This window comes from Myotis daubentonii, chromosome 19 (genome assembly GCF_963259705.1).
Source record: "Myotis daubentonii chromosome 19, mMyoDau2.1, whole genome shotgun sequence".
NCBI lineage: Eukaryota > Metazoa > Chordata > Mammalia > Chiroptera > Vespertilionidae > Myotis > Myotis daubentonii.
In genome coordinates, this window is record NC_081858.1 from 11,670,080 (window position 1) to 11,697,360 (window position 27,281).

The 27,281-nt window shown below is 42.2% G+C and overlaps 1 protein-coding gene and 1 long non-coding RNA gene across 3 annotated transcripts in view; one reads left to right on the forward strand and one right to left on the reverse strand.

Moving 5' to 3' along the window:
* Positions 1 to 6,009: 6,009 nt before the first annotated feature.
* On the forward strand, positions 6,010 to 11,271 carry LOC132222014 (uncharacterized). Its single transcript, XR_009450128.1, has 2 exons — positions 6,010 to 6,283; positions 6,521 to 11,271. It is a non-coding gene; the product is annotated as an uncharacterized LOC132222014 (long non-coding RNA).
* A 5,820-nt stretch (positions 11,272 to 17,091) lies between these two features.
* The window catches only part of ATP2A2 (ATPase sarcoplasmic/endoplasmic reticulum Ca2+ transporting 2), a 58,452-nt gene continuing 48,262 nt past the window's right edge, over positions 17,092 to 27,281 (reverse strand). The window contains exons 12-21 of one of the 2 annotated variants that reach the window (XR_009450127.1): positions 26,856 to 26,978; positions 26,536 to 26,754; positions 25,420 to 25,755; positions 24,974 to 25,194; positions 24,375 to 24,577; positions 22,927 to 23,012; positions 22,535 to 22,668; positions 21,866 to 21,983; positions 20,241 to 21,784; positions 17,092 to 17,903 (exon numbers count right to left, since the gene is read on the reverse strand). Coding sequence is in view for 1 of the 2 variants with exons in the window: in XM_059676754.1 (XP_059532737.1) it covers positions 21,515 to 21,784; positions 21,866 to 21,983; positions 22,535 to 22,668; positions 22,927 to 23,012; positions 24,375 to 24,577; positions 24,974 to 25,194; positions 25,420 to 25,755; positions 26,536 to 26,754; positions 26,856 to 26,978 (1,710 nt within the window). In the remaining variant the exon portion in view is untranslated. Of the gene's footprint in view, positions 21,785 to 21,865; positions 21,984 to 22,534; positions 22,669 to 22,926; positions 23,013 to 24,374; positions 24,578 to 24,973; positions 25,195 to 25,419; positions 25,756 to 26,535; positions 26,755 to 26,855; positions 26,979 to 27,281 lie in introns of both variants that reach the window. The other variant, XM_059676754.1, reaches the window with a different exon arrangement.

Genomic DNA, 27,281 nt, shown 5'->3' on the forward strand with positions numbered 1-27,281 from the left:
CAGACTGACTGGGTTCTAAAAGTCCCAGCTCTCCCACTGTCATCGATGATGCGGGTCAGGCTGGGTAGTTAGCTTCCATGGCCTGGGCTCCCACATCTGCGTGGGGTCTGAGGACTGAATAAAATATGGAGTTCAGCATGATGCCTGTTGTGAATGTCATCACCATAAGGATAAATACCAGATTGCTGATTCTTCCCTGGGGGAATTGGAGACGGGGCTGAAGCCTTGTCCTTTTCTCTCTGCGGTCCTTCAGCTGTGCAGAGAGGCAGGGTCCTAAAGAATGGTGCTCCCTGCCCTCCAGCTTGGTCTTTCATACTCTGATTCTGAACCCACTCAGTGTGCCAAAGACCTAGCAGACGTCCCTACAGGGCTGATGTCGGAGCTTTCCTTGCCAGCCTTAGATTGGGGGCCACACCCCTGCCTTTGAATTCTTCCTCAGAGGATGAGGCGAACTATTTTCCAAATCCACTTTCTAAACTTGATCATGCTTTTCAGTGATGCAGATTTCCAGGCCCAGTACCAAATCTTAATCCAAATCCAGGGCCTGGGCTCAGGAGTCTGCTTTTAACACTCCTACCCTGACTTCCTTTTCTAATACAGGTATTTCCTGGTCCAAATATTAAGAAACCTAAGAGTGGGTTGGAGGGTCCCAGAAGCTGCGAGCCTGACTTCAAAGGGCTCCTGGAGGCCTCACTGCAGCTCCCTGTGGGTGGGAACAACTCCCGTGACCAGTCTCGGGCCCATGCCCAGGCCAGCTTGGCCAGCTCCAAAGCCGCAAAACTGCCTGCTGCCCAGGACCGAATTCTCTGCTAACAGGCAGTGAAACCTGACTCAACAAATCTTCACCTTGGCCTTTGGGGGCAGTGGTCACATCAGGCCCGCCAGGAATACCTGGCATTGGGAGGGCCTGTAGAGGTAAGTGCCCTAGTAAGGTTTTCCACTTTCTTCAGGAGCCTCCCTACACAGGGCAGCAGGAGGGGCACGAAGGGTAGGCTTCTGTCTTCTGACCTGGCCCTGCTGCACCTGGGCTGCCACTAGTTGCGACCAACGTGTGTGGTGTTTTCCCAGATTGCTGTGGAAGATTTCACTTGTTGCCAGCACTGAACATGTCATGTATTTCAGAAATCACACAGTGGCATCAACACTGGGAATAAGTCTAAAGCCCTCAAGTCAGTCTCCTTAGCAGCCATTAAAAGAAAACAGTTTTAAAATAGAGCACCCTCGTGCATTGCTGGTGGTATTGTAAATGATACATCGCTGTGGGAAACAGTCTGGCAGTTCTTAAAAATTTTGAACAATTGCCATATGATCTAGCAATACCCAAAGGAATTGAAGCAGGGTCTTGAACAGATATCTGCACACCCATGTTCATGGCTGCAGCATTCATAATAGCCAAAGATGGGAGCAACCCAAGGGTCCATTGTTGGATGAATGAATGGGTAAACAAGCTGCAACATCCATACAATGGAATGTGATTTAGTCTTCAAAAGGAAGGAAATCCTGTCATGCTACAGCAGGGATGAAAATTAAGAACATCATGCTAAGTGAAATAAGCCTGTTACAGAAGGACAAATATTGTATGATTCCACTTGTATATGAGATCCCTGGAGGAATCAAATTCATAGACATGCAGAAGGGGCTGGAGGGAGGGGAAATAAATGGGGAGTTAGTGTTTATGGGGCAGAGTTTCCATTTGGAATGTTGAAAAGTTCTGGAGATGGGTGTTGGTGATGACACAACAATGTGAATATGTAATTCCACTGAGTTGCACTTAAAAATGGTTAAGATGGTAAATTTTGTTATATATATTTTAAAAACCTTAAGACAGTAAAGAAATGGCCTGTAATTCTGCCATCCAAATAACCCAGTTAACACAAGTATTTGTTATATATATTATATAAATTGTTGAAAAACAAAATTCAACTGAGTGAATTTAAAGATCTAATAGGCTTTATTAAAGCAATTCATGAATCGGGCAGCATCTCATCCAGAAGGGCACTTGGAAGGGCTGTGCAAAATAGAAGGTTTTTATAGGCAGAAGGAGTAAAGGGGCTACTGACAAAAGAAAAGGATTATTTTGCGGGCTGGGACATCTTTCTATGGGGGAAGAGAAGGTGAGAGTTTTATCATGCAGATTGCTGGTGCTTAACCAGAAAATTCCAGACTGGTTAAGATTATGATTCTGGGCCCAGGCTGGTGTGGTAAAGTGATTGAGTGTGGACTTATGAACCAGGAGGTAACAGTTCAATTTCTGGTTGAGGCACATGCCCCCCAGTGGGGGGAGAGGGAGGTGCAGGAGGCAGCTGATGAATGATTCTCCTCGATGTTTCTCTCCCTCTGAAATAAAAATATATTTTAAAAAAAGATTTTGATTCTAGGAGAGGTTAAAAGCAGTTAGATCAGGTATTAAATCTAGGTTTAGTGTCATAGGCGTTTAGCATGAGTGATGCCATTTTGTCCCTCTGTTTTTTCACTTAGCAAAATGAACACATGGTTTAAAAAATTCAGAGAGAGGTATAACATTTAAAATATATCTACTTCCCAATCTCTACTGAATCCCTGTCTCTGCAAAATAAGTTTCTGTACTATCTTTAGAAAAACGGTATTGAGCTTTTAACTAGCGCTATGTATATATAAAGTATACCAAAGTGGTCATGCTGTACACACAGCGGTGTCAATGTGCTCTTCCTTGTTTGTTCTGACAATTCCACAGAATCTCATTCTGTGGATGGCACAGTTTCTGTAACCCATCTGCTTTGGTGGGCATTTGTTTTGTTTTGTTTATTTGATCAGTAGTTTGCACTGTCACAAACATGTTTGCATAATATTCCAAAGACATGCAGAGGTCAATTCCTTATAGTGAAATTTCTGGGTCTCAGAGTATGTGCTTCGAGGTTTCTGTGAGCTTGCTCTCCAAAAAAGATGGGAGTGCCTATTTCCCACAGCCTTGCCAATGCTGGTGTCACCAGCATTCTTGTTTCCCCCCAGTCTTAGATGTGATACTCGATCACTTTGATTTGCTTAAGCTGCTATTTCTTGAGCACTCATCTGGGTCAGGCAACGAGGCAAGCCCTTTGCCTATGTTATCACAACCTTAGCCTCACACCCTGAAACATGGGTGGAATTAGACCCATTTAATAGATGAGCAAACTGAGTCTCAGATATGTTGGCTGTTTTCGTCTGTCTGGGATTTTTTTCCCCCTGGAGCTTCAGTATGTTCTTAACTGTGATCTCTACACAATTTTATAGGCTGTTAAAGGGAAAATAGCCAACTTAAGCACACGTCTGTGCTCTTCAAATCCAGCACACAGGCTTGTGGTTTTAAAGGCTGCCAAACTGTGTGGCAAGGGCAGCACCATCAGGACACAGCTCTCACTGGCCATTTAAATCTCCCGGTGTTTGTCACTTTATAAATAACCCTCTGGTGACTTGTGCTCACAGCCCTTTCCTTCTTTGGGTAAATTCCCAGGAGGAGGATTTCTGAGTGAAAGGGTATAATGATCTTTTATGGAACTTCCAAGGGAGCTGGCCAGTCCTTTCTCTGCAGTAAGTCTGTAAGCCCAGGCTGCCCTGTGGCTCCACCGGCTACCCCAGTGAAGTGGGACTGAAACTCCCACTTCACTTCCTCTTGCTGGAGCTGTGAGCTTGTGGACTCTGCCTTCACTTTCTTGGGCCTTTGGAATTTGGGGTCCCTTCCCCCATAGGACGGCCCTTGTCTCTGGGTTGGGGAGTGTTTTCTGGACTGAGGTGGGATCTTGCCTGCTTCAGGGGAGGGGGAATGCTGGCTGCTTGTATCCTCTCTGAGTTTCCATTCTTCAGGACTCCCACTTTCCCAGTAGGAGGATTGAGCCTCTCAGAGCGATGGCCGCTCTCCACCACCAGATGGAAACCTCAGGTCCATGGTTTGTAGCTGCCTGTGTGCTTGTGGGCAGCTCCCTTAGCCTGTCTGTGCCTCCATGTTCCTTTGGAAAAGTACTCAGACAGCCGGGTCCCCTTTCCCTATTGTCGGGTTATGGGGGCTTTGTGGGAGGGATGTTAGCACTCAAGCTGTGGGGTTGCGGGGTATAGCAGGGGAGTGGCCCTCCCAGGTCTACATCTTGTCCCTTTAGAGTCATGAGCCTTGCTTTCTGGCCCATGGGCTGGGCCCCCTTTGGTGCTGGATCAACAGATTTGCCCTGAGCCCCTCTCAGTGCCAGGAAAATTATTTGTTAATTTTTGGATCATCTTTCACCCATGACTTCTTCCCACTTGGCCTGTCACCCATCTCCCTTATCAGTCCCTTGGGGCAGTGGGGATTTTGTCCAGGAATTGAGTGGGAATGGCAGCAATCAGGGATCTGTCCTGAGAGAGGCCTCTGCCCTCCAACTTTGGTGGTGCCCGGACTAAATCCCCATCCTGGATGGGCTGAAACAAGCTAAGCTGACTGACTCCCAAGGCCCCCACAGGCTCAGGCTGAGCCTGACAGTGTGTGATAGGAAGGGACAGAGATGACCCTTATGCGCTGTCCCCACCTGGAGCTTTTTCTGGACTGTTGGGCATATACTCAAGCCATCCATGTGTTGACCAGGAGGGCATCTTCCATCAGCTAAGGGAAGGCCAGCGGGAGCCACCTTGGAGGTCAAGGTCGTGTCGAGACCCCTGAGGAGATCCAGGAGGGTGGCTTTCCTACACAATAATTCTCCAGTGTACCAGGGCCCACACGGAGCTTGTTTCGAGGCCAGAGAAGTAGTTATTTTTTAATAAAAATGTAAAATTTGTGAAATATAGCATGCATATAAAAATATATGAGAATGTATGTAGTGTTTGAAAAGTCACATAAAATGCACCTATACACTCAACCATGACAAGAAATAGAATGTTTCCACAATCCCAGAAACCTGCTGTGTGCTCAAACCTGATCACATCCTATTTCCTCTCTTCCCACCCTTCTCTGCCCCTACCCTGCCAGAGGCAACCATTATTCTGAATTTTGTTTTTAGACTTTATTTTCTGACCCTGGATTCTTTTTTTTTTTTTTTAATATGTATTTTTATTGATTCAGAGAGGAAGGAGAGGGAGAGAGAGAAACATCAGTGATGAGAGAGATTCGCCTCCTGCACACCCCACACTGGGGATGGAGCCCGCAACCCAGCCATGTGCCCTGACCAGGAATTGAACCGTGACCTCCTGGTTCATAGGTTGACTCTCAACCACTGAGTCACGACCAGTTGGACTGACCCTGGATTCTGTGAACCTTGTGCAAATGGTGAGCTCATTTTGTTCACCTGTAAAATAATACTGTTCTATTTTTAGTTTTACCATGTTTTTTTTATCCTAAACACTTTTGTTTGCTTGTTCTTGAACTTAATGTACAGTCTTGTTGCCTGTACTTCAGTATATCTTTTGCTTATTTAAGAAATTGATTCATATTAATGTTGCTATAACTCATTCATTTTTTAGTAATAGACATTCTTTTTAGAGTAGTTGTACATTTACAGAAAAATTGAGTGGATAGTACAGAGAGTTCCCATATACCCTGCCCACAGTACATTAGTATGGTATATTTCTTACAATGAATGACCAAGATTGATACATTAATATAAGTCCATAGTTTATTCAAATTTCCTTTTTAAAAAAAATATATTTTATTGATTTTTTTACAGAGAGGAAGGGAGAGGGATAGAGAGTTAGAAACATCAATGACAGAGAAACATCGATCAGCTGCCTCCTGCACACTCCCCACTGGGTATGTGCCCACAACCAAGGGACATGCCCTTGACCAGAATCGAACCTGGGACCCTTGAGTCCACAGGCTGACGCTCTATCCACTGAGCCAAACCAGTCAGGGCTTCCTTCTTTTTTACCTAATGTTCTTTATCTGTCCCGAATCCCATCCAGGACAGCACATTACTTTTAGTCAGTATGTCTCCGAAGGATTCTTATGGCTGTGAAAGTTTCTCAGACTTTCCTTGTTTTTGATAACCTTGACAATTTTGAGGAGGATTGGTGAGGTGTTTTTTGGGCTACTTTATTTATTTATGTATTTATTATTCAATAGCATATGTTTACTCCTTTTTTTGTTTTTTAAATACATATATTTTTTATTTCAGAGAGGAAGGAAGAGGGAGAAAGAGAAATATCAATGATGAGAGAATCATTGATTGGCTGCCTCCTGCACACCCCACACTGGAATCGAACTTAGGACGCTCTATCCACTGAGCCAAACTGGTTAGGTAGGGCTACTTTGTTTTAATAAGAAATCAGATATATACGCTGTAACTAGAGTTGTGATAATTTCCACCAGGTTTTTTTTTTAATTAAATATATATTTTATTGATTTTTCACAGAGAGGAAGGGAGAGGGATAGAGAGTTAGAAACATCGGTGAGAGAGAAACATCAACCAGCTGCCTCCTGCACACCCACCACTGGAGATGTGCCCGCAACCAAGGCACATGCCCTTGACCGGAATCGAACCCGGGACCTTTCAGTCCGCAGGCCGACGCTCCATCCACTGAGCCAAACCGGCCAGGGCTCCACCAGGTTTTATTCATGGAGTTGATGTACCTTATCACTCTTGTTACTGTCAATGGCTTCTTTTTGTTTTTTTATTTTTGCTGTTTTTTAAAAAATCTTTATTGTTGAAAGTATTACATAAGTTCCCTTTATTCTCCCATTAACCCCTTATAGCCTGATCCTGCCCCCTGCCCCAGGTCTCTACCCCCCTATTGTCTGTGTCCATGGGTTGTACATATATGCTTACAAGCTCTTTAATTGATCTCTTGCCACCCACTCATCCACCCCCGCCTCCCCTCTGGAATTCGACAGTCTGTTCCATGCTTCTGTGTCTCTGGATCTATTTTGTTCAACAGTTTATTTTGTTCATTGGATACCACATATGAGTGAAATCATGTGATACTTGTCTTTCTCTGACTGGCTTATTTCGCTTAGATTAATACTCTGTAAGCCCCTCCATGCTGTCTCAAAGGGTAAGAGATCTTTTTACTGCTGCATAGTATTCCATGGTGTAAGTGTATTTTTTTAAAAAATATATATATTTATTGATTTCAGAGAGGAAGGGAGAGGGAGAGAGCTATAGAAACATCAATGTTGAGAGAAGAGAGAATCATCGACTGGCTGCCTCCTTGCACGTTGCCCACTGGGGATTGAGCCCACAACCCAGGCATGTGCTCTTGACCAGAATCAAACCCAGGACCTTTCAGTTCGCAGGCTGACACTCTATCCACTGAGCCAAACCAGCTAGGGCTACCACAGCTTTTTTATCTACTTGTCTACTGATAGGCACTTGGACTGTTTCCAGATCTTAGCTATTGTAAATTGTGCTGCTATGAACATAGGAGTGCATACATTCTTCCTGATCAGAGTTTCGGGTTTCTTAGGGATATGTTCCTAGAAGTGGGATCATTGGGTCAAATGGCAGTTCCATATTAAATTTTTTGAGGAAATTTTATACTGTTTTCCATAATGGCTGCAGCATTCTGCATTCCCACCAGCAGTGTACTAGGGTTCCCTTTTCTCCACATCCTCACCAGCACTTGTCATTTGTTGAATTGGTGATGTTAGCCACTCTGACAGGTGTGAGGTGATACCTCATTGTCGTTTTAATTTGCATTTCTCTGATGATCAGTGACTTTGAGCATTTTTTTATATGTCTCTTGGCCATCTACATGTCCACTTTGGAGAAGTGCCTATTTAGGTCCTTTGCCTGTTTTTTAATTAGATGGTTTGTCTTCCTTTTTTTAAGTTGTATGAGTTCCTTATATATTTTGTTTATTAACCCAAATATGTTCTCCCTACAGTGGCTCCCTTTTCATTTGTTGATGGCTTCTTTTGCTGTGCAGATGCTTTTTATTTTGATGAAGTTCCATTTGTTTATTTTCTCCTTAGTTACCTTTGCCCTAGGAGATGTATCTGCAAACATATTACTATGAGAGATTTCTGAGATTATGTTGCCTATGGTTTCTTCTATGGTCTCACATCTTACATTTAAGTCTTTTATCCATTTTGAGTTTATTCTTGTGTATAAGTTGGTAGTCTAGCTTCATTTTTTTGCATGTATCTGTCCAATTTTCCCAACACCATTTATTGAAGAGACTGTCTTGGCTCCATTGTATGCTCTTGCCTCCTTTGTCAAATATTAATTGAACGTAATGGCTTGGGTTGATTTTTGGGGTCTCTATTCTGTTCCATTGATCTATATGCCTGTTCTTGTGCCAGTACCAGGCTGTTTTGATTACAGTGGCTTTGAAATATAACTTGATATCTGGTATTGTGATTCCTCCTACTTTGTTGTTCTTTCTTAAGATTGCTGCGGCTATTCAAGGTCTTTTTGGTTCCATATAAATTTTTGGAGTATTTGTTCTAGGTCTGTGAAATATGCTGTTGGTATTTTAATAGGGATTGCATTGAATCTGTAGATTGCCTTGGGTAGTATGGATATTTTAATTATGTTAATTCTACCAATCCATGAACATGGTATATTCTTCCACTTGTTTATATCTTCCTCTATCTCTTTTTTTTCAATATCCTATAGTTTTCCGAGTACAAGTCTTTTACCTCCTTGGTTAAGTTTATTCCTAATTATCTCACTTTTTTGTTGTTGTTGTTGCAATGGTAAATGGGATTGTTTATTTTTTCTTTCTGAGAATTCATTATTGGTGTCCATTGATTTTTGGGTGTTGATTTTGTATCCTGCTACCTTGCCAAATTCATTTATTAAATCTAGTAGTTTTTTAATGGAATCTTTAGGGTTTTCTATGTACAATATCATGTCATCTGTGAATAATGAGAGTTTTACTTCCTCCTTTCTAATTTGGATGCCTTTTATTTCTTCTTCTTGTCTGATCGCTGTGACTAGGCCTTCCAGTACTATGTTGAACAAGAATGGTGAAAGCAGACACCCCTGTCTTGATCCAGTTCTTAGGGGAAATGGTTTTAGTTTTTGCCCATTGAGTATGATGTTCGCTGTAGGTTTGTCATATATGGTCTTTATTATTATGTTGAGATATGATCCCTCTATTCCCACTTTGATGAGTGTTTTATAAAAAATGGTTGTTGGGTTTTGTCTAAGGCATTTTCTGTTTCTATTGATATGATGATGTGATTTTTGTTTTTCAATTTGTTTATGTGATGTATCACGTTTATTGATTTGCAAATATTGTACCAGTGTTGCATCCCCGGAATAAATCCCACTTGGTCATGGTGTATGATCTTTTTAATATATTGCTGGATCCAATTTGCTAATTTGTTGAGGATTTGAGCATCTATGTTTATCAGGGACATTGGTCTGTAATTCTCTTTCTTTGTAGTGTCTTTATCTGATTTTGGAATTAGGGTAATGCTGGCCTCATAAAAAGAGCTTGGAAGTGTTCCTTCCTCTTAGATTTTTTTGGAATAGTTTGAGGAGTATAGGTGTTAGTTCTTTGAATGTTTGGTAAAAACTCCCCTGTGAAACCATCTGGACCAGGGCTTTAGTTGCTGGGAGTTTTTTTTGTTTTGTTTTGTGTTGTTTTTTTTTTTAATTGATTCAGAGAGGAAGGGCGAAGAAGAGAGATAGAAACATCAATGATGAGAGGGAATTATTGACCGGTTGCCTCCTGCACACCCCCTACTGGGGATCAAGCCCGCAACCTGAGCATGTGCTCTTGACCAGAATTGAACCCGGGACCCTTCAGTCTGCAGGTCGATGCTCTATCCACTGAGCCAAACCAGCTAGAGCTGCTGCGAGTTTTTTGATTACTGCTTCTATTTCATCAGTTGTTATTGGCCTCTTCAGGTTTTCTTATTCTTCCTGATTCATTTTTAGGAGATTGTATTTTTCTAGGAATTTGCCCGTTTCATCCACATCATCCAGCTTGTTGGCAAATAGTTGTTCATAGTATTTTCTTATAACTCTGTGTTTCTGTAGAGAGGAAGAGAGAGAAACATCAATGATGAAGAGAATCATTGATCAGCTGCCTCTTGCATGCCCCACACTGGGGATGGAGCCTGAAACTCGGGCATCAAGCCATGACCTCCTGAATTCTGGATTGATGTTCAACCATTGAGCCACGCTGCCCATGTGTCTTATTTATTTTTCACTGCTATATGATATTCCACTTACAGCTATAACTCGCATCTTGGTAATTCTGCCATTGATGGACCCTTAAGTTGTTTCTAATTTTTTGTTTCAAATGCTGCTGCTTTATATATTTTTGTATGCCTTCTAGTATGCATAAGCACACATTTTTGTAGGGTCATACTCAGAGGAGGAATTAATGGGTGTAGGGTTTGCATGTGCTCAATTTTACCAGATGTTGTACAAATTTGTATGTATGCCTCAAGTTCTTTTTTCTACTTCTTCACCGGCATTTGATGTTATCAAATCTTAATTTTCTCCAGCACAGTGGGTGTGAGATAACATAGTGATTTCAATTTACATTTATGTTTTATAATAAGATTGAACATCATTTCATATGTTTAGGAGCTATTTATGCTTCCTTTTCTGTGAAATTCCTTTTTCTTGCCCACTTTTTTGTTGAGTTATTATTCACAGTTCTCTATATACTCTAAATATAATTCAGAATATGAGTTGCAAATATATTCTTCCAGTTTGTGGCATGTTTTTCCATTCTCATATCTTTTTAAACAGAGGCTTTCATTTTAATGTAGTTGAATTTATCAACCTTTTCCTTATTTCAAGTTAAACATATTCTCCCAATATGTACAACATGAGATAGGGATCCAGTTTTATTGATTTTTAAAATTTTACATTTAAATATGCATTAACTGCTGGTTATTGAAAAATTACTTGCTTTCCCACTGAGCTGTGATGCCAGCTGGGAGTCCCAGATGAGTGCTTGTTTCTGAGTTCTTTCTTTCCCACCAACCGTCAGTGTCTCTATCCCAAACCCATTGTCTACATTATTACAGCTTTATGAAAACTACTGATATTTGGGAGAGCAAGACCCTATGACTTTAACAGTGCTTTGGCTATTCTTAGCTCTTTGTACTTCCATAAAATTGTTACTTTCAGATGGTCTAATACATTTTTTAAGTTAGATTCACAATTTACAAAAGGGCATATGGTAAAATTTCCCCATCCTGCCTTTCTTCTCTCAGTTCTCTCCTCAGAAGCAGTCATACTTAACTAATTTCTTGTGCATTGTTCCAGAGATAACCTGAAATTGCATAGTTTTGTGTGTATATTACCACACCCCTTTTTGTAGTTGCACAGTTCATCAGCAGAGTTTATGTAAAATCTGTTTTCAATGAAATCTGTTTCTTTTTTTCTTTTCTCTTTTTTAAAATTTTTTACAGAGAGGAAGGGAGAGGGACAGAGAGTGAGAAACATCAATTCAGCTGCCTCCTGCACACTTCCCACTGGGAATGTGCCCGCCACCAAGGTATATGCCCTTGGCTGGAATCGAACCTGGGACCCTTCAGTCCGCAGGCTGACGCTCTACCGGTCAAGGCTGAAATCTGTTTCTTAACAGATTTTGATTTATTATATATCCAAAAGATATAAATGTTAGACTTTGTACATTTTTAGTCCTGAATCATGCATTTTAGTTTCCAAAATACAAAATATTTATTTATTTATTTATAATCCTCACCTGAGGATATGTTTTTATTGATTTTTTTGAGAGAAACATCCATGTGAGAGAAACATTGACCGGCAGCTTCCCGTACATGTCCCGCCTGGGGATTGAACCCTAAACCTAGTTATCTGTCCTGACCTGGACCCAAACCTGCCATCTTTCAATATACAGGACGACACTCTAACCAATTGAGGCACCCAACCAGGGCACAAAATACCTTTCATAACTTCTTCTAATTTTGATGGAAAAGCAACCAATCTCAACATCCTGACACTTCCTGGCTGTCTGCTGGACCTGTCTGTGTCTCTTCCTGAATCACGTCACGTGAGCAGCACAGACTGCTTTTCTAAAGGAGAACATCTGGGTCACACTTGAGTCAGGAATAACACATTTACTACATTCTTACAGTGTACTTTCTGACAATGTTGTTTTAGGTAATAGCATTTGAGGTTGTCTGTCATCTAGTGTCCTATTTGTTCCTTTAGCTTTCTTTCATTTTTTTTCCTTCTGTGGCTTTGTTAGTCTTGCCTCTGATTACATACCGACCAGTGTGTCTGCATCTGAAGCTAGCCAGGGTCTATCTCCTCCCACTCCTCAGGTCACTTAGATTGTTTACCTCCGACCTTCCAGAATTTCCCTTCGTATGAGTCTGCTGATGAACAACTCTTGGTTTGTCTGAAATTATCTTTATTTTACCTTGACTCTTTAAATACTGTATATTTTCTCCAGGTTTGGAATTCTAGATTGCCAGTAATTTCTTTCAGCACATTTTGCTATTTTCTGGTCTCCACTGGTTGTTGTGAAGTCAGCAGTGACCTGTCACCCTTTAAAAGTAATGCCTTTTTGCCCTAGCTGATTTGGCTCAGTGGTTACAGCATCATCCCGCAAACTAAAGGGCTGTGGTTCAGTTTTGGTCAAGGGAACGTGCCTCAGTTGCAGGCTCAATCCTGGCCCTGGTCAGGGTACCCTGTGCGGGAAGCAACCAATCAATGTGTCTCTCTTACATCGATGTTTCTCTCTGTCTCTCCCCCTGCCTTGCACTCTCTCTGAAGATCAATGGAAAAAATATCCTTGGGTGAAGATTAAAAAAAAAAAGTAGTGTCTTTTTTATTCCCCTGTTACTTTTAAGATTTTTCTCTTTGTTTTTGTTTTTCCATAGCCCAGTATACTATGTCTAGGGCTGATTTTTTTTTTTTTATATAGTTTTCTTCTTTGTGATTTGTTGGGATTCTTGCATCTGTGTATTGCTCTCTTACCAGTTTAAGAAAATTCTCAGCCACTAATTGCTTCGAATAATAGCCTTCTCATTCTCTTGTCTTCTGAAACTATAAAAAATGTATGTTTTCTCAGCTTTCTCAGTCTACTGTCTTCTTCAGCTTTCCTTTTTTCAAGACCCCCATGGATAAGGGGGGACTACCATAAGCATGGATGTTTTATGACCACTCATACTTTCACTATGTGAAGTCTGGGTGGGTCTGTAATGTGAACTTCTGCTGGCTGTCACTCAGGTGCCTTGTTTTCTTGTACCTGGTTAACCTTTATTGCGTGCTGCTTTGAAAAATAAGTGTGTGGATCTCCCAACACATAAAATGAAGGTGCTGTCCTCTAGAAGGTTTACATTTATCTGCCTGGTGCTTAAGGGTTTCACAGACCACCACTGGGATAGAGTTTGGGCTGACAATTCTGTCGCCAGTGTTTACGCTCTCTCCAGGGTGGGTATGTTTTCCTGGTTCTGCTCAGCACCAAGGCAATGCTGCCTACAGGCTTCTGAGTGTTGGGGAAGGGAGGGCAGGTGCATGCTGGTTAGCTCTTCCCTGCAGTATTAGTCTTTCAGGGTCACAGCTTGATGTCCTAGGAGACTTCCCACTTCAGGTGGGCCCTGGATTTTTATTTTGCCTTTTGTGCTCTGTGAGCTCTCAAAACCTTGCTTGTTTTCACAGCTTAGTTTACTAAGAGAAAAGTGACCTTGATTCTCTCTCTTGCATTCTCTTAGATTTTGGCCTGGATATGTACCATTTTGTAGTTCTTTGATGCTTCTATGAGGATTTAAAAAAATATTTATCCCAGCATTTTAAAATAAACTTTGAACTTTAGAATATTTTTAGACTTACGGAAATATTGAGCAGATCATACAGAAGGTTCCCATATACTCTAGACTCAGTTTTCTCTTTTATTAACATTTTACAGCTATGGTACCTTTGTCACATTATTTATACATCATTACAGGTCAATATTTATACATTATTACTTACCAAGCCCATAGTTTATTCAGATTTCTTTAATTTTTGCTTCTTCCTGTTCCAGGACCCCATCCAGTATAGTGTTACATCAGGCACTGTGTCCTTAGGCTCCACCTGGCTGTGAGTTGCTGATTTTCCTTGTTTTTGATGACTCGTCAGTTGTTAAGGAATGTGTCAGGTATTTTGCAGAATGTCTTTTCGGATTTGTCAGATATTTGCCTTTGATTAAACTGTGGTTATATGCTTTGGGGGAGAGGAAGATCACAGGTAAGATGTCATTCTTTTCACTTCTGACTATGGGACGTGCTCTCTAGATGACCTCTCTTGGCTGAGGTAGTGTCTGTCAGGTTTCTGCACTGTGGGTTACTTTCCCTGTCCACACTGCATGTACAGCTCACACTTAAGGAATAGGGAGTTCTGTGTCCCTTGAGGGCAGAGGATTTATGTAGAACTCTTTTGTATGGGACATTTCTAGTCTCATTTATGTACACTATGGACTCATGGAAGTGTATTTTATACTTTGGATTATAGTCCAATGCCACTTTCTCAGATTGCTCCAACTTTGGCCATTAAGAGCTTTTTCATTTGGCTTCTGTGTCTCTTTGACATGACCCCATCATTGATTGTTTTGATTTTTGAGCGCTTCCTTACTCACTAGCACCAGTGTTCTGCAGGCACGTGCTGTCTGTTTTCTACCCCAGCCCTAGAACCAGCCATTTCTCCAGGGAGGCTTGATTCCTTCTATTGGAGAATGGTGTTAGAAACCTGAAACTACTAGTGCCCTTTGCTCTCACCCCTCAGTTGACAGTGCAAGGAATACAGGCAGTCCTTGGGTTACGTCGGACTTGATGAACGCCGTTTCGTGGTTACGTCGCCATCTCCCGTTTATTTATTAAAAAAAAAGTTCCATCATTTCGACGTACGTACATATGTTTTTTATTATTTATTTACCACAAGTAAAGGTCAGGAATTATTATTCTTTTACAATTTTTTTACTATTTCACTTCATTACTGCTGTGTATGTGCTCCATTTGAGTGACGTAGGTGCTTATGTAGGTGGGTTCCAACTTACGGCAAAAATCGAGTTACATCGCACCATAGGAACGGATTTCCGACGTAACCCGAGGACTGCCTGTACATATTTATATACACATAACTAGAAACAGTCCTGTGTGGAATCATCTATATCAATCTAAACATGAGTTCATCCTGGTGTCTCCAACTGTAATTCATTACTGCTTGGATCATTCTAGACTTCTCCCCTTGCTTATTTGTAACTTCCCACTCTAACAGTGAGAAACCTGGTGCCCACCATCTGCCATCTGTATCACCGAGTTTTCAGTTATTCTCAGCAAGCATTGATTGCTGGACACTTAACTTTCTCCTTTTTAAAGCGAGTAATAGAATATTATACACTGATCTGCACTTGAATCTTTTACTGGGCAGACAATATACACTAGACACCGGTTCACACAGATCTACCTTGTTTTTGAGGACTATATAATATTCAAGTGCTTGATCAGAGGTTATGGATGTTCAAAAATATCATTTTGTCACATTGCCCTCCAGAGATTGGGCCAATTTATATTCTCACCATCAGCACAAGTACTTGTTTTCCTAATGCCAGCTGCAAAGGGGAGAGATCAATATCAAAGTTTGATCTTTGCCAATCATATGTGAAGGGAATATGCTCTTTGTCATGCACAGCAAATCTCTTTTCCTAACTCTACAGAGGTACAGTCTATTCTGGAACTTTTACATTTCTATATGAAATTTTTACATTTTTATATAGTCTTCCAGGATTTTGTTCCATGCTGCCTAGAGAGGCTTTTCTTCTTCCATGTTTTCTCCTGGTACTTTCATGCCTTGCTTTTTAAATCTCAGGCATACAAACAGGCACAATGAACACCTATATACATAGCAACAAAGCATTACTGAGAGATGAAGCCCTGACCACCTGCCCTCCTCCCACCTCCCTTCCTCCTGGAACTAACCACTATCCTATCACCTCCCCTATAGCTGGTGTCTTTGAAGTTGTTACTGATGGGTTTGCTAGTAGTCCACTCGGAGCTGAGGAGTTTGCATTGGAAATGTAAATCCACCTGTGGCTTAGCTTAGCTGACAGATGTGCTAAGGCCAGATTAGCTAGTACATGGCCCTCTTGTTTTGCGTATTTTGAAGTTGATACACGCCACACATGGTTTCACTGTGCAGGGAGATTTATCTCTGTTGATACCTCCCAGTTTATTCCTTTTCGTTGCTGCAGAGTGATTTCAATGTGCCTCAAATGTACTTTACCAACAGCAGCAAGAAAATGGTTATTTAGGTTGTTTCCAATACTTTTCTTCTATAAACATCTTGATAACAGTGTGAAAAATCCTAAGGTAGGAGTGGACCTGCTGCTGGGTTGTATATGAAGAGCATCTGTAAATTTACCCAGTTGTTCTGCAATGTGAGGGCCCATTCTCCACACCTTAGGTAAGATGTCAGTTCCCCTTCTCCCCCCCTGAATTAAACTTTCCTAAGAACCAGATGTTCCTTCTAATCGATCCGATATATGACAGTTGCTTTTTTGTTTACTCCTAGGCATTTTCCCTCGTCTGATGGCTATGGCTCTCCAGAACAGTGCTACGTAGTGGGCAGTGGTGGATGGTGAGTAATTCTGGTGTTTCAGTACTTCTGGCTTATTTTTCATGTTATAAAATGGGAGTTATAATCTGGATGTTAAATTTAATCAAATGGTTGTTCCATATCTGTAGAGTTGATAGGGCTTATATTAGCTTTGTAGAGTCATCCAACTATTCTTATATTCCTGATTCCTTTTGCGTTTTTAAGTGACAAAAAAATCATCTTAGGAAATTTATAACATAGAGAAAAGCCCCATGCATATCCACCTCTGGCAGATAAGCACTAAATAACCACCAAATGAATGAATTTCAGGACTTCCTTTAGTCCTATTTCAGTTCTATTTTCTATATTAACAATAGGAAGGTAGAATCTGAACAGTGTTAGAATCATCTCTCCACTGCTACATAGTCTCTAAGCTGCCGACTTCTAAATCATTAATTATCTCTGAAAATTCCACTGATGGGAGACAGTAGAGCCAGGGCAGGAATATTTTATAAATCTTATCACATGAGCAGACCTTCTACCATTCTGCTCTCCAATAACTTACCCCCCTTCCTTTTATCCACATGAGGGCAAAACTGCTCAGGGCTGCAGGCCCTCAATGCACATCACCCACCCCTCTCATAGAACAATCAACACCACACTGTGAACTTGTAGGATAGATTTATTTACCTGAAACCATGTCTGTGCAATGCTTGTTACCAGCACAGAAATAAACTGATCTCTATTTACAGTCTAAAGTCAAACATGCGTTGTGATAAATTGACATTTAGCATTTTATTAAGATAAATGCATCACGATATTTGTATTGCACCAACATCTGTCTACTGCTTCTGATTTCATTAAATAAGTTACACTTAATACAGCGCAAAAAAGCTGTTTGCACACTCAAAATTTAACAAGTTATGAACTGGAGGCCTACATTTTAACCATTCAACACCTGTAGTGTTCTCAATAAATTTATAAATAAGCAAAACTGTACAGGGCCAATTAAAAAGTAGCATGTTTCAATGACACTGTAGAGAAATCTGGCTACTTACAACTGAAGGCATGCATTACAACTGAATATTGAATATCGTACATTTATATAAGGTATGACATTTTGGACAGAGAAGCATGGAGACTTGGCTGATGGTGTCTAAGTTCTTGGATAAGGTTTCAGAACCCATTCTTTTAACAAAGAAACAAATTTCCTGGAGAGGCTTTCTGATTCATTAAGCTAAATTGTACATTTGTAATTATTACTTTGATTTAAAAGCTAAAAATCTCACTGGTAATACACATTTCCTCCACATAACACACAATGAGTTGGGGGCTTTTTTCCTACTTTTCTCCCCCTGCCTCCCAACTTCAATCATGCAGAGGGCTGGTAGATGTGTTGCTAAAAACGCACATGCACGCAACCGAACACCCTTACATTTCTGCAAAATGGCTTAGGAAGCGGTTACTCCAGCATTGCTGAAAAGGAAAGAAAGAGGAAATCAGCTTTATGAAACATGGGGAGGAAATGTTAGAATAACTACTTAAGACTAATAGTGATAGATGAAAAGAGAATATTCAGCTTGATCTTTTTAAGATTTTAAGACCAGCGTTTCTGATAACTGTCCCTGAGTCACTGCCCACACAGGGTAGCATCTGGAAACACTGGCTTGGCAATGTAAATCCCTGGTGTCATCTGCCTACATAGCAAAGCTCCCTGGCTCACAGGAGAATCCCACCAGGCAGATGCTTAATCGCTTCAGGTGTAACAGGGGTGAGATGGGCAAGAGCAGGACAGTTTTCAGTTAGCAGTGCAGGGATATGAAGCAGAAGTGAGCAGTGTGGCACTCAGCGCCAAGCCTCTAACTTCCTCCTCCCCATCCTTTGCCAGGGGCAGGCCCAGCCCTGCCTGTTCCCAGGACAAAATCCTGTACCTCAGCTGCTTATCACCATTCCCTTCCAAGAAAGAGGCCCGGTGGTTTTGACATAATTTGGTGGTTAAATTTAAAAGGCAATGGCCAACTTAGCTCAGTAGATGCAGCAGGATCTGGGCTGTGTGTGGGTAGGCGCTTGGCAGACACTGCGCTATCGCTTGTGGCCTCATACTGCTGAGGGATGCCTACCACAGACACAAAGGCCCCAGCTTGAGGGTGATGTGGTAGCAGCTGCTTGTGAGGGAGACTGGCAGTTGCCTTGCTTGTCTGTGAGCTCACGCTCTCCTGATAGTATTAATAATGAATGTATTATCTGTATTTTAAATGCAGAACGAGCTGCTGGAGTGGTGCCCCAGGGACGGGATTGTCATCTTCTGGGCAGAGCTGTATCCGAAAGGCCAGGTGAGCATGGGGTGGCAAAAAGCAGAACACTCTAATGGGATGGGCCACAGGCCCATAGGGAAAGTGTTTCAGGCAGGAGCTGCCTGGCAACACCTGCATGGTGGGGCCGAGGAGGATGCTGCCCCATCCAGTTACTGATGGCGGCAAAAGCACTGCCTTCCTGTTCGGCGAGGAGGGGGGACTGGGTGGCTGCCGCTCACTGCAGGATGGAAATCTGAGGCCATGGGTGTGCCCACAGAAACACAGTTGCTGAGGAGGCCTGCTGTGGAGCAGACACAGGGACTCAGCTGTCTGGGTTGAAGGAAGTGGGTGCCCAAACCACCTCCGTGGGCTGGATAGGCCTGAAGCTGAGAAACTACCAGGCAACACCAGCCCAGGGCCATCTGGGGCTGTGCATGTCTCCCGTAGCAGCCCCAGCATTCAACTTATTTTGTAAAGGCCACTAAATCAAGGAACTGAGTCAGTGAAAGTTGACTGTTTGGTTAGTTTGGTTTCCATTGAATAACACACCACCCAACAAACTCAGACATCCTGTTTTGGTTTGTAGCCAAGACATACTCCTGGCATTTGATCCACTCGGCCCTTTTCTTTTTACCACTCATGATGCTAAAATGGGCAAAACTACCCCCCTACATTATTTGCCAAGCAAACCAACCTCCCTTTTCTCTGAGAAAGGACTCTGCATTCAGTCAGTCTCCACCAAGCACTTGACCTCCTGACAATCAGACCTCTGAATTTGGCCGCAGCACCTCCTCATCCTGCCTGATACCTGCTAACTTTCCCCCCAAACGGCCAGCCCTTGTATCACATCTTCTGGTCCAGCAACCAGGGCCCAAACACCTTCACAAGAACACTCAGGGCCTCACAGGGAGGAAGCTGCCAACCCACTGAACACAAGGTGCTTCCTAGGCCTCCTTCACCCTGGCTGATAAGGCTGGTTGACTGCTGCCAAGCAGAGCCCTGCCCTAATAACTGTGCTTGAATGTACCCTGCAGAGAGAAGACAAGTCTCAGCTGCAAAGGATGTGACCCAGAAGATGAAGAAAAGTGGTCTATTTAAGAGGAACCTACGGATATGTGAGTTCACTGATTCAGTTACTTGCTTTCACTAGCTTTTTGCTTTTTAATGAACCAAGCTTCTGGGATGAGTCCTTGCAGCTAACAAAGATCAAAAGAATCACGATTTTTTGTGAACCTCCTTCCTCTCAGCACTAGCAAAGGCACAGCTCCCTCACAAAGCCTCGGTCTCACCAAATCAGAATGGGCCTCTCTTCCTCCAGGCCCTCCCCAACCAGTATCTGGCTATGCCACTATCTGAGGCCGCTGGCACAGGTAGCACACATATGCCCCCTGCTCTCAGGGACAGCCACAGAGCACAGCAGTGCCTGACACAGGGGGCTTATTCACTAGTGTCACACAGCTAGCTCACTTGGTAGCAGTCACCTTCAGGTTAAAGCATCTGAATTCCAGGGAATACTCACGTTAGTTGATGGATGTTGGAAGGCATTGGAGGAAAACACCACAGTTAGGACTGTTAATGACTTATACACTGTTGGCTGGAACATGCATCATAGTACGGTGGTGGTGGTTAGTGCCACATTCAAATAAAAATAGTTCTATACAATATGTTCATTTGGTCATGTGCTATTTACAGATTTTACAAAACACATACACGCACATATACATACACACATTTGCCCTTATGTTCTCTACACCAGGCCAGCAGAAACTTGCATAAAATGAATCACAGATGACAGTGCCTATACATTAAAAAATAAAATTCTTACAACTACCTATGCAGCAGAACAGGATCCTTTTTCCCCGTGAGTACAGTAAAACTAAAGGTCTGAGCTAAGAACTTAAGAGAAAGTTGATAGTTCAAGCTAGGCCACTTAAGAGTTAAAAACAAGGCAGTTATTTTTCTGTCCATTTAAAATGTTTTATTTTTTAAACTAGATTGTGAAGTGCCGCTGAAATAGGCAATGTTGGCAAAACAATGTCTGTTACAATAAAATACACTAGACATTTAAATAAATAACCTTAAAAACTATGTGAGGGGACACGAACCCAATCAAATCTGGAGCAATGTTTTCTGCACAAGCGAGAACAGGCATACCTCTTGTTAAGACTGATGTAAACAGAACCATCGAAAGAAATCCTACAGGAGAAGCAGCCGAGCAGTGTGGGATCAGGGCCAAGAGTGGGGAGGGGTGGAGGTGAACCAAGAGGGGTGAGGGAGTGGCAAACCAAAAAATACTGACTGAGGTAGCAGTACTCTGCCCAGTGCAGAAAAATTGGCTTATGAATAAAAATTAGACTGTGATCTCAGATTAAATCCAGATGATCATGCAAAAGACACAATACATGCTATATCATTTTAGAAAAACCACACACATTCATTTCCTAAAATCTGCTGCCAATTATTTGCTGACAATGTCTGCTGGCTCAACATTTTTTTTTTATACAAGGATGAGTATTAAACAGAACACTGTACATGCTTTGTCATCTACAAAAAAATATTTGCATAAAATAGTGTTAGTTCTCTGTACATGTCAATGGACACTTTAATTATGTGTATAAAAAAGGAAAATCTTGCCCCACTTGAGTCAGAAAAAGCAAAACAAAATCTAGAGTATGAAACCTCCTTCACCAGCCAATATGTTCATGTGAAAATTCAGCAGAAATAGACAGTTGCTTTAAACAATAAAAAAATTAATTGATTAAGTTAAACATCTTCTTTATGTAAAACTGTCAGTCAAGACCAGAACATATCACTAAAGTTAGTGTCTGTGCTATACACCCAGATCACCAGGGGCATTGCGAACAGCACAAATGGCCAGGAAATCCCATCGGTGCATGCTGAGAATGAGCAGGGTTTGGTGGCAGGCTGCACACACTCTTTACCAGGTTCCAGGTAGTTGCGGGCCACAAACTTAAGTGTCTCGTCCATTAGAATCACAGGCAAGGACATTTTCAGCACCATCAGCCACTGGGTCAAATTCAGTGGTGTGATCTGGAAGATAAGCTGAAACACAGAAGCCTTGTCAAGCCCCCAGCCTTGCTGAAGAGGCAGCCAGTCCCCAGCCCGGGTCCTACCACTACTTACTGGCAAGGGTTCCACATAGAGGATTAGGAAGTGGAGTGACATGGACAGGCAGATGGAGCCCACGAGCCAGATGTTCTCCCAAGGGGGCATCCTCAGCAGGGACTGGTTTTCAGATAAGCTAGACAAGGAGAGAGGTAAATAGGCCCATGTCACAAGTGACAGATGTTCAGAAATACGCTTCAATAAGCAGCAGCTAACTTGGCATTACTCACTGACCTAATTCTACTGACTACAGTTTCTACTGTAGCAAAGTTAAGGAAGAATGTCCAGATGTAGGAGAAACTTCCAATTTTAAATCTAGGCTTTGGTCTCAAAGCTGCTCAATTGCCCTCAACACTTAGGCTATTTCTGAAATTTCCATTTTTGTCACTGGCTTAATTGGATGAGTCCATTTGTTGTAATGCTAAAGGGGAAAAGCTCCTTCCTTCCCTGTGGACACCGGCATACAGGTGTCCTCCCCTGTCTCTTAAAGACACATGGCTAAGCCTCCCACTACCTCCTGGAGATGACGGCTCTTACACGTTGGAAGCAGGTGCTGCTTGTTCTCCTTTCTTTTTGGGAAGGAAGAGCTTTCCTGTGATCCTCAATCAACGATGACACACACACACACAATCCCACAGCGCCCTGCTGTCAGAGCTTTCGCCCAACTTGCTGAAAAGATTCACTGACCTGTTGAGGGCGTTACACATCTCTATGGTTACTAGAACAGAGAGTGCCATTGTCATCGGGTACGGGGATTCAAAGATTGCACAATCCACACCTTCAAAATCCGGGTTGTCCTCTTTACACTGTAGGAAATGACTCTGCAACAAAAGCCCAATGATCAGCCAAGTACATTTCCTAGGTCCATGCACCAATTCCTTAAGTCCAAAACACAGACCCACACAAGACCTCACCCTATTTTCCAGAGAAGCTAGATCTTTCAGAATAATCTTTAATGCAACTGCAGATTGTTTGAGCCTTAAGATTATCTGACAGGCACCCAAACCACAGAAAGCTTAACATTGTTTGGGCTTATAACACTCTCCACCTAAGGCACAGAAAGGAAGATGGCTACATACCAGCTGGTAGAAGGACACTCTTGGACCGCCGTCAGCAGCAACGAACCACCATGCAGCAGCACCCACAGTAGCAGCGCCAACATAACCTGGGAACAAACATCACGACAATGACACACACGGGGTTTGCAGCATTCACTGTAGCTGCTGCCTTGTAAGCCATTCACCGGGACCGATGAAAGACAAGGTATGTCAACAATAACTGAAACACCTGTGCAAAAGCAGCTGGACCGAGGCTTCTGCAAGGAGACGGGTCTGTGGTACAGAAGAACCAGGCAGCCAGGGTTTGTGAGGAACCAGGTCTACTGGTTTGGTAGTAGGACCTTTACCATATAGCCATGCCCTTCTCTAGTCCACAGCCAATACACAGTAAGGCTGCAGTTATGTGTTCTACAAAAAAGGCTACACAGTGTAGTAGGACCAGATTACACCATCCATGACTTTTAGGCAAACTGATACCATCAGCTGTACACTAATTTATATTAATTTGCTCCATCAAAAGCCTGGCAGGACCGTTATGTGGAAAGGCTATTAGAGCACTCAGTGCATAACACTGAGTAACGAAAGGGGCAATACCTGAAAGCGATTCTGGGAACCATTCCCCTATTACTTTTTAATTCAGCAAAGTTTGTTACACAGAAGCAACAAGGGGTAGTGGAAAACACAGGGCCTTGAGAATAAGAGAACGTTCCACTGTGGTAGCATCCACAAAAGATATAAGTGCACCCACCCTTTTACCCACCTAGTACATCAGTGCAGCAAGGAGCTGGTGCCCAGAGATAAGGCAGCTAGCTATACATGTACTGATGCGGGTATTACCCAGCATAGGAAGATACAGAAGGACAAAGTTCAGCACACAGGACTGTGTAGCGTGCCATCACTTGAGAAAATAAAGACAAAATCTATTTGCCACAGCTCCTCTGGAAGGGCACTTGAGAAACTGTTACCACTAGAAGGGAAATGACTGACCAAGAGCCTGCCCACTTTATGGCAGGGTGTGCTTTTTGAATTTTAAGTCACCTTTCTATGGAGCCCTAGGGAAGTTGTTTAACCTCTTTGGGATTCCCTTTCCAAACCTATGAAATGGGGAAGAGAACCAGCACTTGGGTCAGGAGGATGAAGTCTAAAGGGGTGACATTTGGAGAAGAGTCTGACCTGTGGCCAAGCTCCATGCATTTACCAACCACTGCTGATGGGCACACAGGTTGGTCCCTTTTCTCAATGAGGGAAAAGGGTCTTCATTCTTCTTATCTTAGTGATGTAAGGCCTGAGTCGTCCCTGTATCCCTTTGTCCATAGGTTAAATCTGAAAACCTCACAAGGATGAAGACGCTAAAACAGGGATTAACTTTACTGTAGATTGAGTAGCAAAATGTGCTTTTAAGGGATGAATTTACAAAATTTTGGCTCACAAACATTTTGTTTATAAATCAACAATGTAAAACTACTCACAGCCAATAGCCAGGTAACGGAAAAAGAGCCACCCACTGATCAGTGGTTCCTTTGGGTTCCGGGGTGGTTTATTCATGATGTCCAGATCAGGAGGGTTGAACCCCAATGCAGTGGCAGGCAGGCCATCTGTCACCAGATTGACCCAGAGGAGCTGGACAGGAATCAAAGCCTCAGGAAATCCAAGGGCTGCTGTCAGGAAGATACTGTTTCCACCCAAGGAAAAAAGAAAGATCCCAAATTATTTTTGGTCACTACTCAAATAGCATCACCATGCCCTACTCCTCCATAAAAATTAATGGACAGCAATAACTTTTTGGGGGACAATCATAAAACATTTATTATACCCAATTTCAAATTACAGTTAACTTTTAGAAGGCCAAGAATTTTAGGTTATTTTATGTTGTTAATTTAAACTCATTTCTATGTGAAGGGCAGCCAGACAGGCCCCTCTTCCTTCACAAGGGCTTCCTTCATCTTGACAGGACCTCCCTCCCACCACATGCTCAGAGACCAAGGCTGCTGCCATAGGAAGAACAAATCTGGAAAACCGGCTACAATTTTAGATAAAGGAACACAAGTGATTTGTCTTATGGACCTACCAGACAACTTCCCCCACATTTGATGAGATGAGGTAGCGGATGAACTGCTTCATGTTGTTGTAAATTGCCCGCCCCTCCTCCACAGCTGCCACGATGGTGGAGAAGTTGTCATCGGCCAGGATCATCTCGGAGGCAGTTTTAGCCACTGCGGTGCCAGAGCCCATGGCAATGCCGATCTCGGCTTTCTTCAGAGCAGGAGCATCATTCACACCATCTCCAGTCTGAAAGGGAATCCGACATCACCAAGTACTTCCCCTGTGACTGAAGACACTTATTCAGAAGGTACTATTAGGTCGTAAACTATTCTAGAATCTTCCCTGCATGCAACACATAGCATGCCAACTACTGGTCAACAGAATCCTAGAGAGCCCAGATCATGACAAAAACCAAGGAATTATTACTAAAAATTTAATGGTCAAAATTTGTACATGTCCAAAGATACTCACCATAGCTGTAATCTCATCAAGAGACTGAAGGAATTCTACGATTTTAGACTTGTGGGAAGGCTCAACTCGAGCGAAACAGCGGGCATTCAAGCAGGCATCTCTCTGTTCTGACAGACTGAGCTCGTCAAACTCCCGACCTGTAAAAGCCTTTAACGTCACATCCTCGTCCTGCGTAAAGATGCCAATGCGACGACAGATGGCCACAGCGGTGCCCTTGTTGTCCCCCGTGATCATGATGACCCGGATGCCTGCCTGCCGGCACAGCTTCACAGAAGAGGCCACTTCAATTCTTGGAGGGTCCAGCATGCCCACACAGCCAACGAAAGTCAAATTGGTCTGCACAAAAGAATCACCTTATCTTGAAACAGGAAGATCTGTTTTTGCCCCTAGTGAGGAACAGGGCTCCTTATACATTACAGAGCAAAGGTTTCTTCTGCATTTTCTTATGCTAAAGCCTGTACCTTTGACTCTTATCTAAGATTAATATTCACACTCTAGAGATATAAATCCAATGAAGAATAGTATTAATTCCAATTAATAGGAAACGATTAAATACATCGCTACATTCTTATCAAATCATTCCTTAACTTTCACGACAACAATATTCTGAAACGAGGGGGGAAAAACATTCTGCGGAATCAGCATTGCGATTTTGGCCACTTTGGTGCCCCATAGTATCAAAGCTTGTTCCTTTCATTCAATGTACCAGAAAGTAGGAGTCCTCAATCTGGATATTTTGACCTTTCGCTAACTAATGAATGTTTTTATTAAAAAAGGCATGCTCTCCCTCCAAGGAGCATGCCCTTGCCCCTCTCCTTCCCAACAAGTAAAAAAACATTCCCAATTTTTAAAATATCTTAATTTACATGTGAGTTGCGAAATAGGTTTTACAAGTTTGTTATCAAGTCTTGATAATTCTACTTTGTAAGTAAAAACAATTTTAACTATATATATGTTTGAAGCAGCAACCTAAATTATAATAGTGATGTATTTGGCCGGCAGAAAAATAACCACACCTCTTTCTTGGCAAGACTCATTTGACCTTTTACCAAAGGAGTGCTGTTTAAACACAATGAATGTGCAGGGTGTGGGTGAAGAAACTTTTCATTAGCTAACCTCATATTTAATAAAGTTGGCAGAGTCCTCAAGCTTCATTTCTTCTCTTCTCAGTGGGTTGTCATGAGTGGCCAGAGCCAGGCATCGCAGTGTGTCGCTGCCACTACCCCAATCCCGAATGACAGACATGATCTTCTGCTTAACTCCAGGGGTCATAGGTACTTTTGTACTTCCAACTCGAATGTGGGTGCACCTGTCAATGACACCTTCAGGAGCACCCTGGAAATACGTTACAGATTTAGGTCAACAATTTTATTTACTGGCTCATCCGGGATCCTAATCCTAGCAAGAACATCTCAATTGTAATCTGCTGTACTTGCCTTCACGAACATTTTGCTCATTGACGTCCGGCTTGGCTTGTTTGGTGTACAATAAACCGACATTGATTTTCTATCGCGTGAAAACTCTAGAGTAAATTCTTTTTTCATCAACTGTTTAATGACCTATGAAGAAAACATATATAAAATACTATTGGATAATGATTTCTGTAAATTTTTCACTTGTTCAACAAATATTCATTCAGCACCCATTATGTGACAGGCACTGGGGACAGATAGAAAATTGATGTTTTTCTCTCTCCCCCTTCTCTAAAATCAATTAAATAAAATTTAAAAAGTAAAAAATAATTAGTTTGCATCTTTCTTTTCTTGTCATATCCAGGTCAGGTTTTGGTATCAAATGAGATGAGAAGCGTTTCCTTATACTTTTTCTCAAAGTTAGTATTTCTTAAGTGTCTGACAGAATAC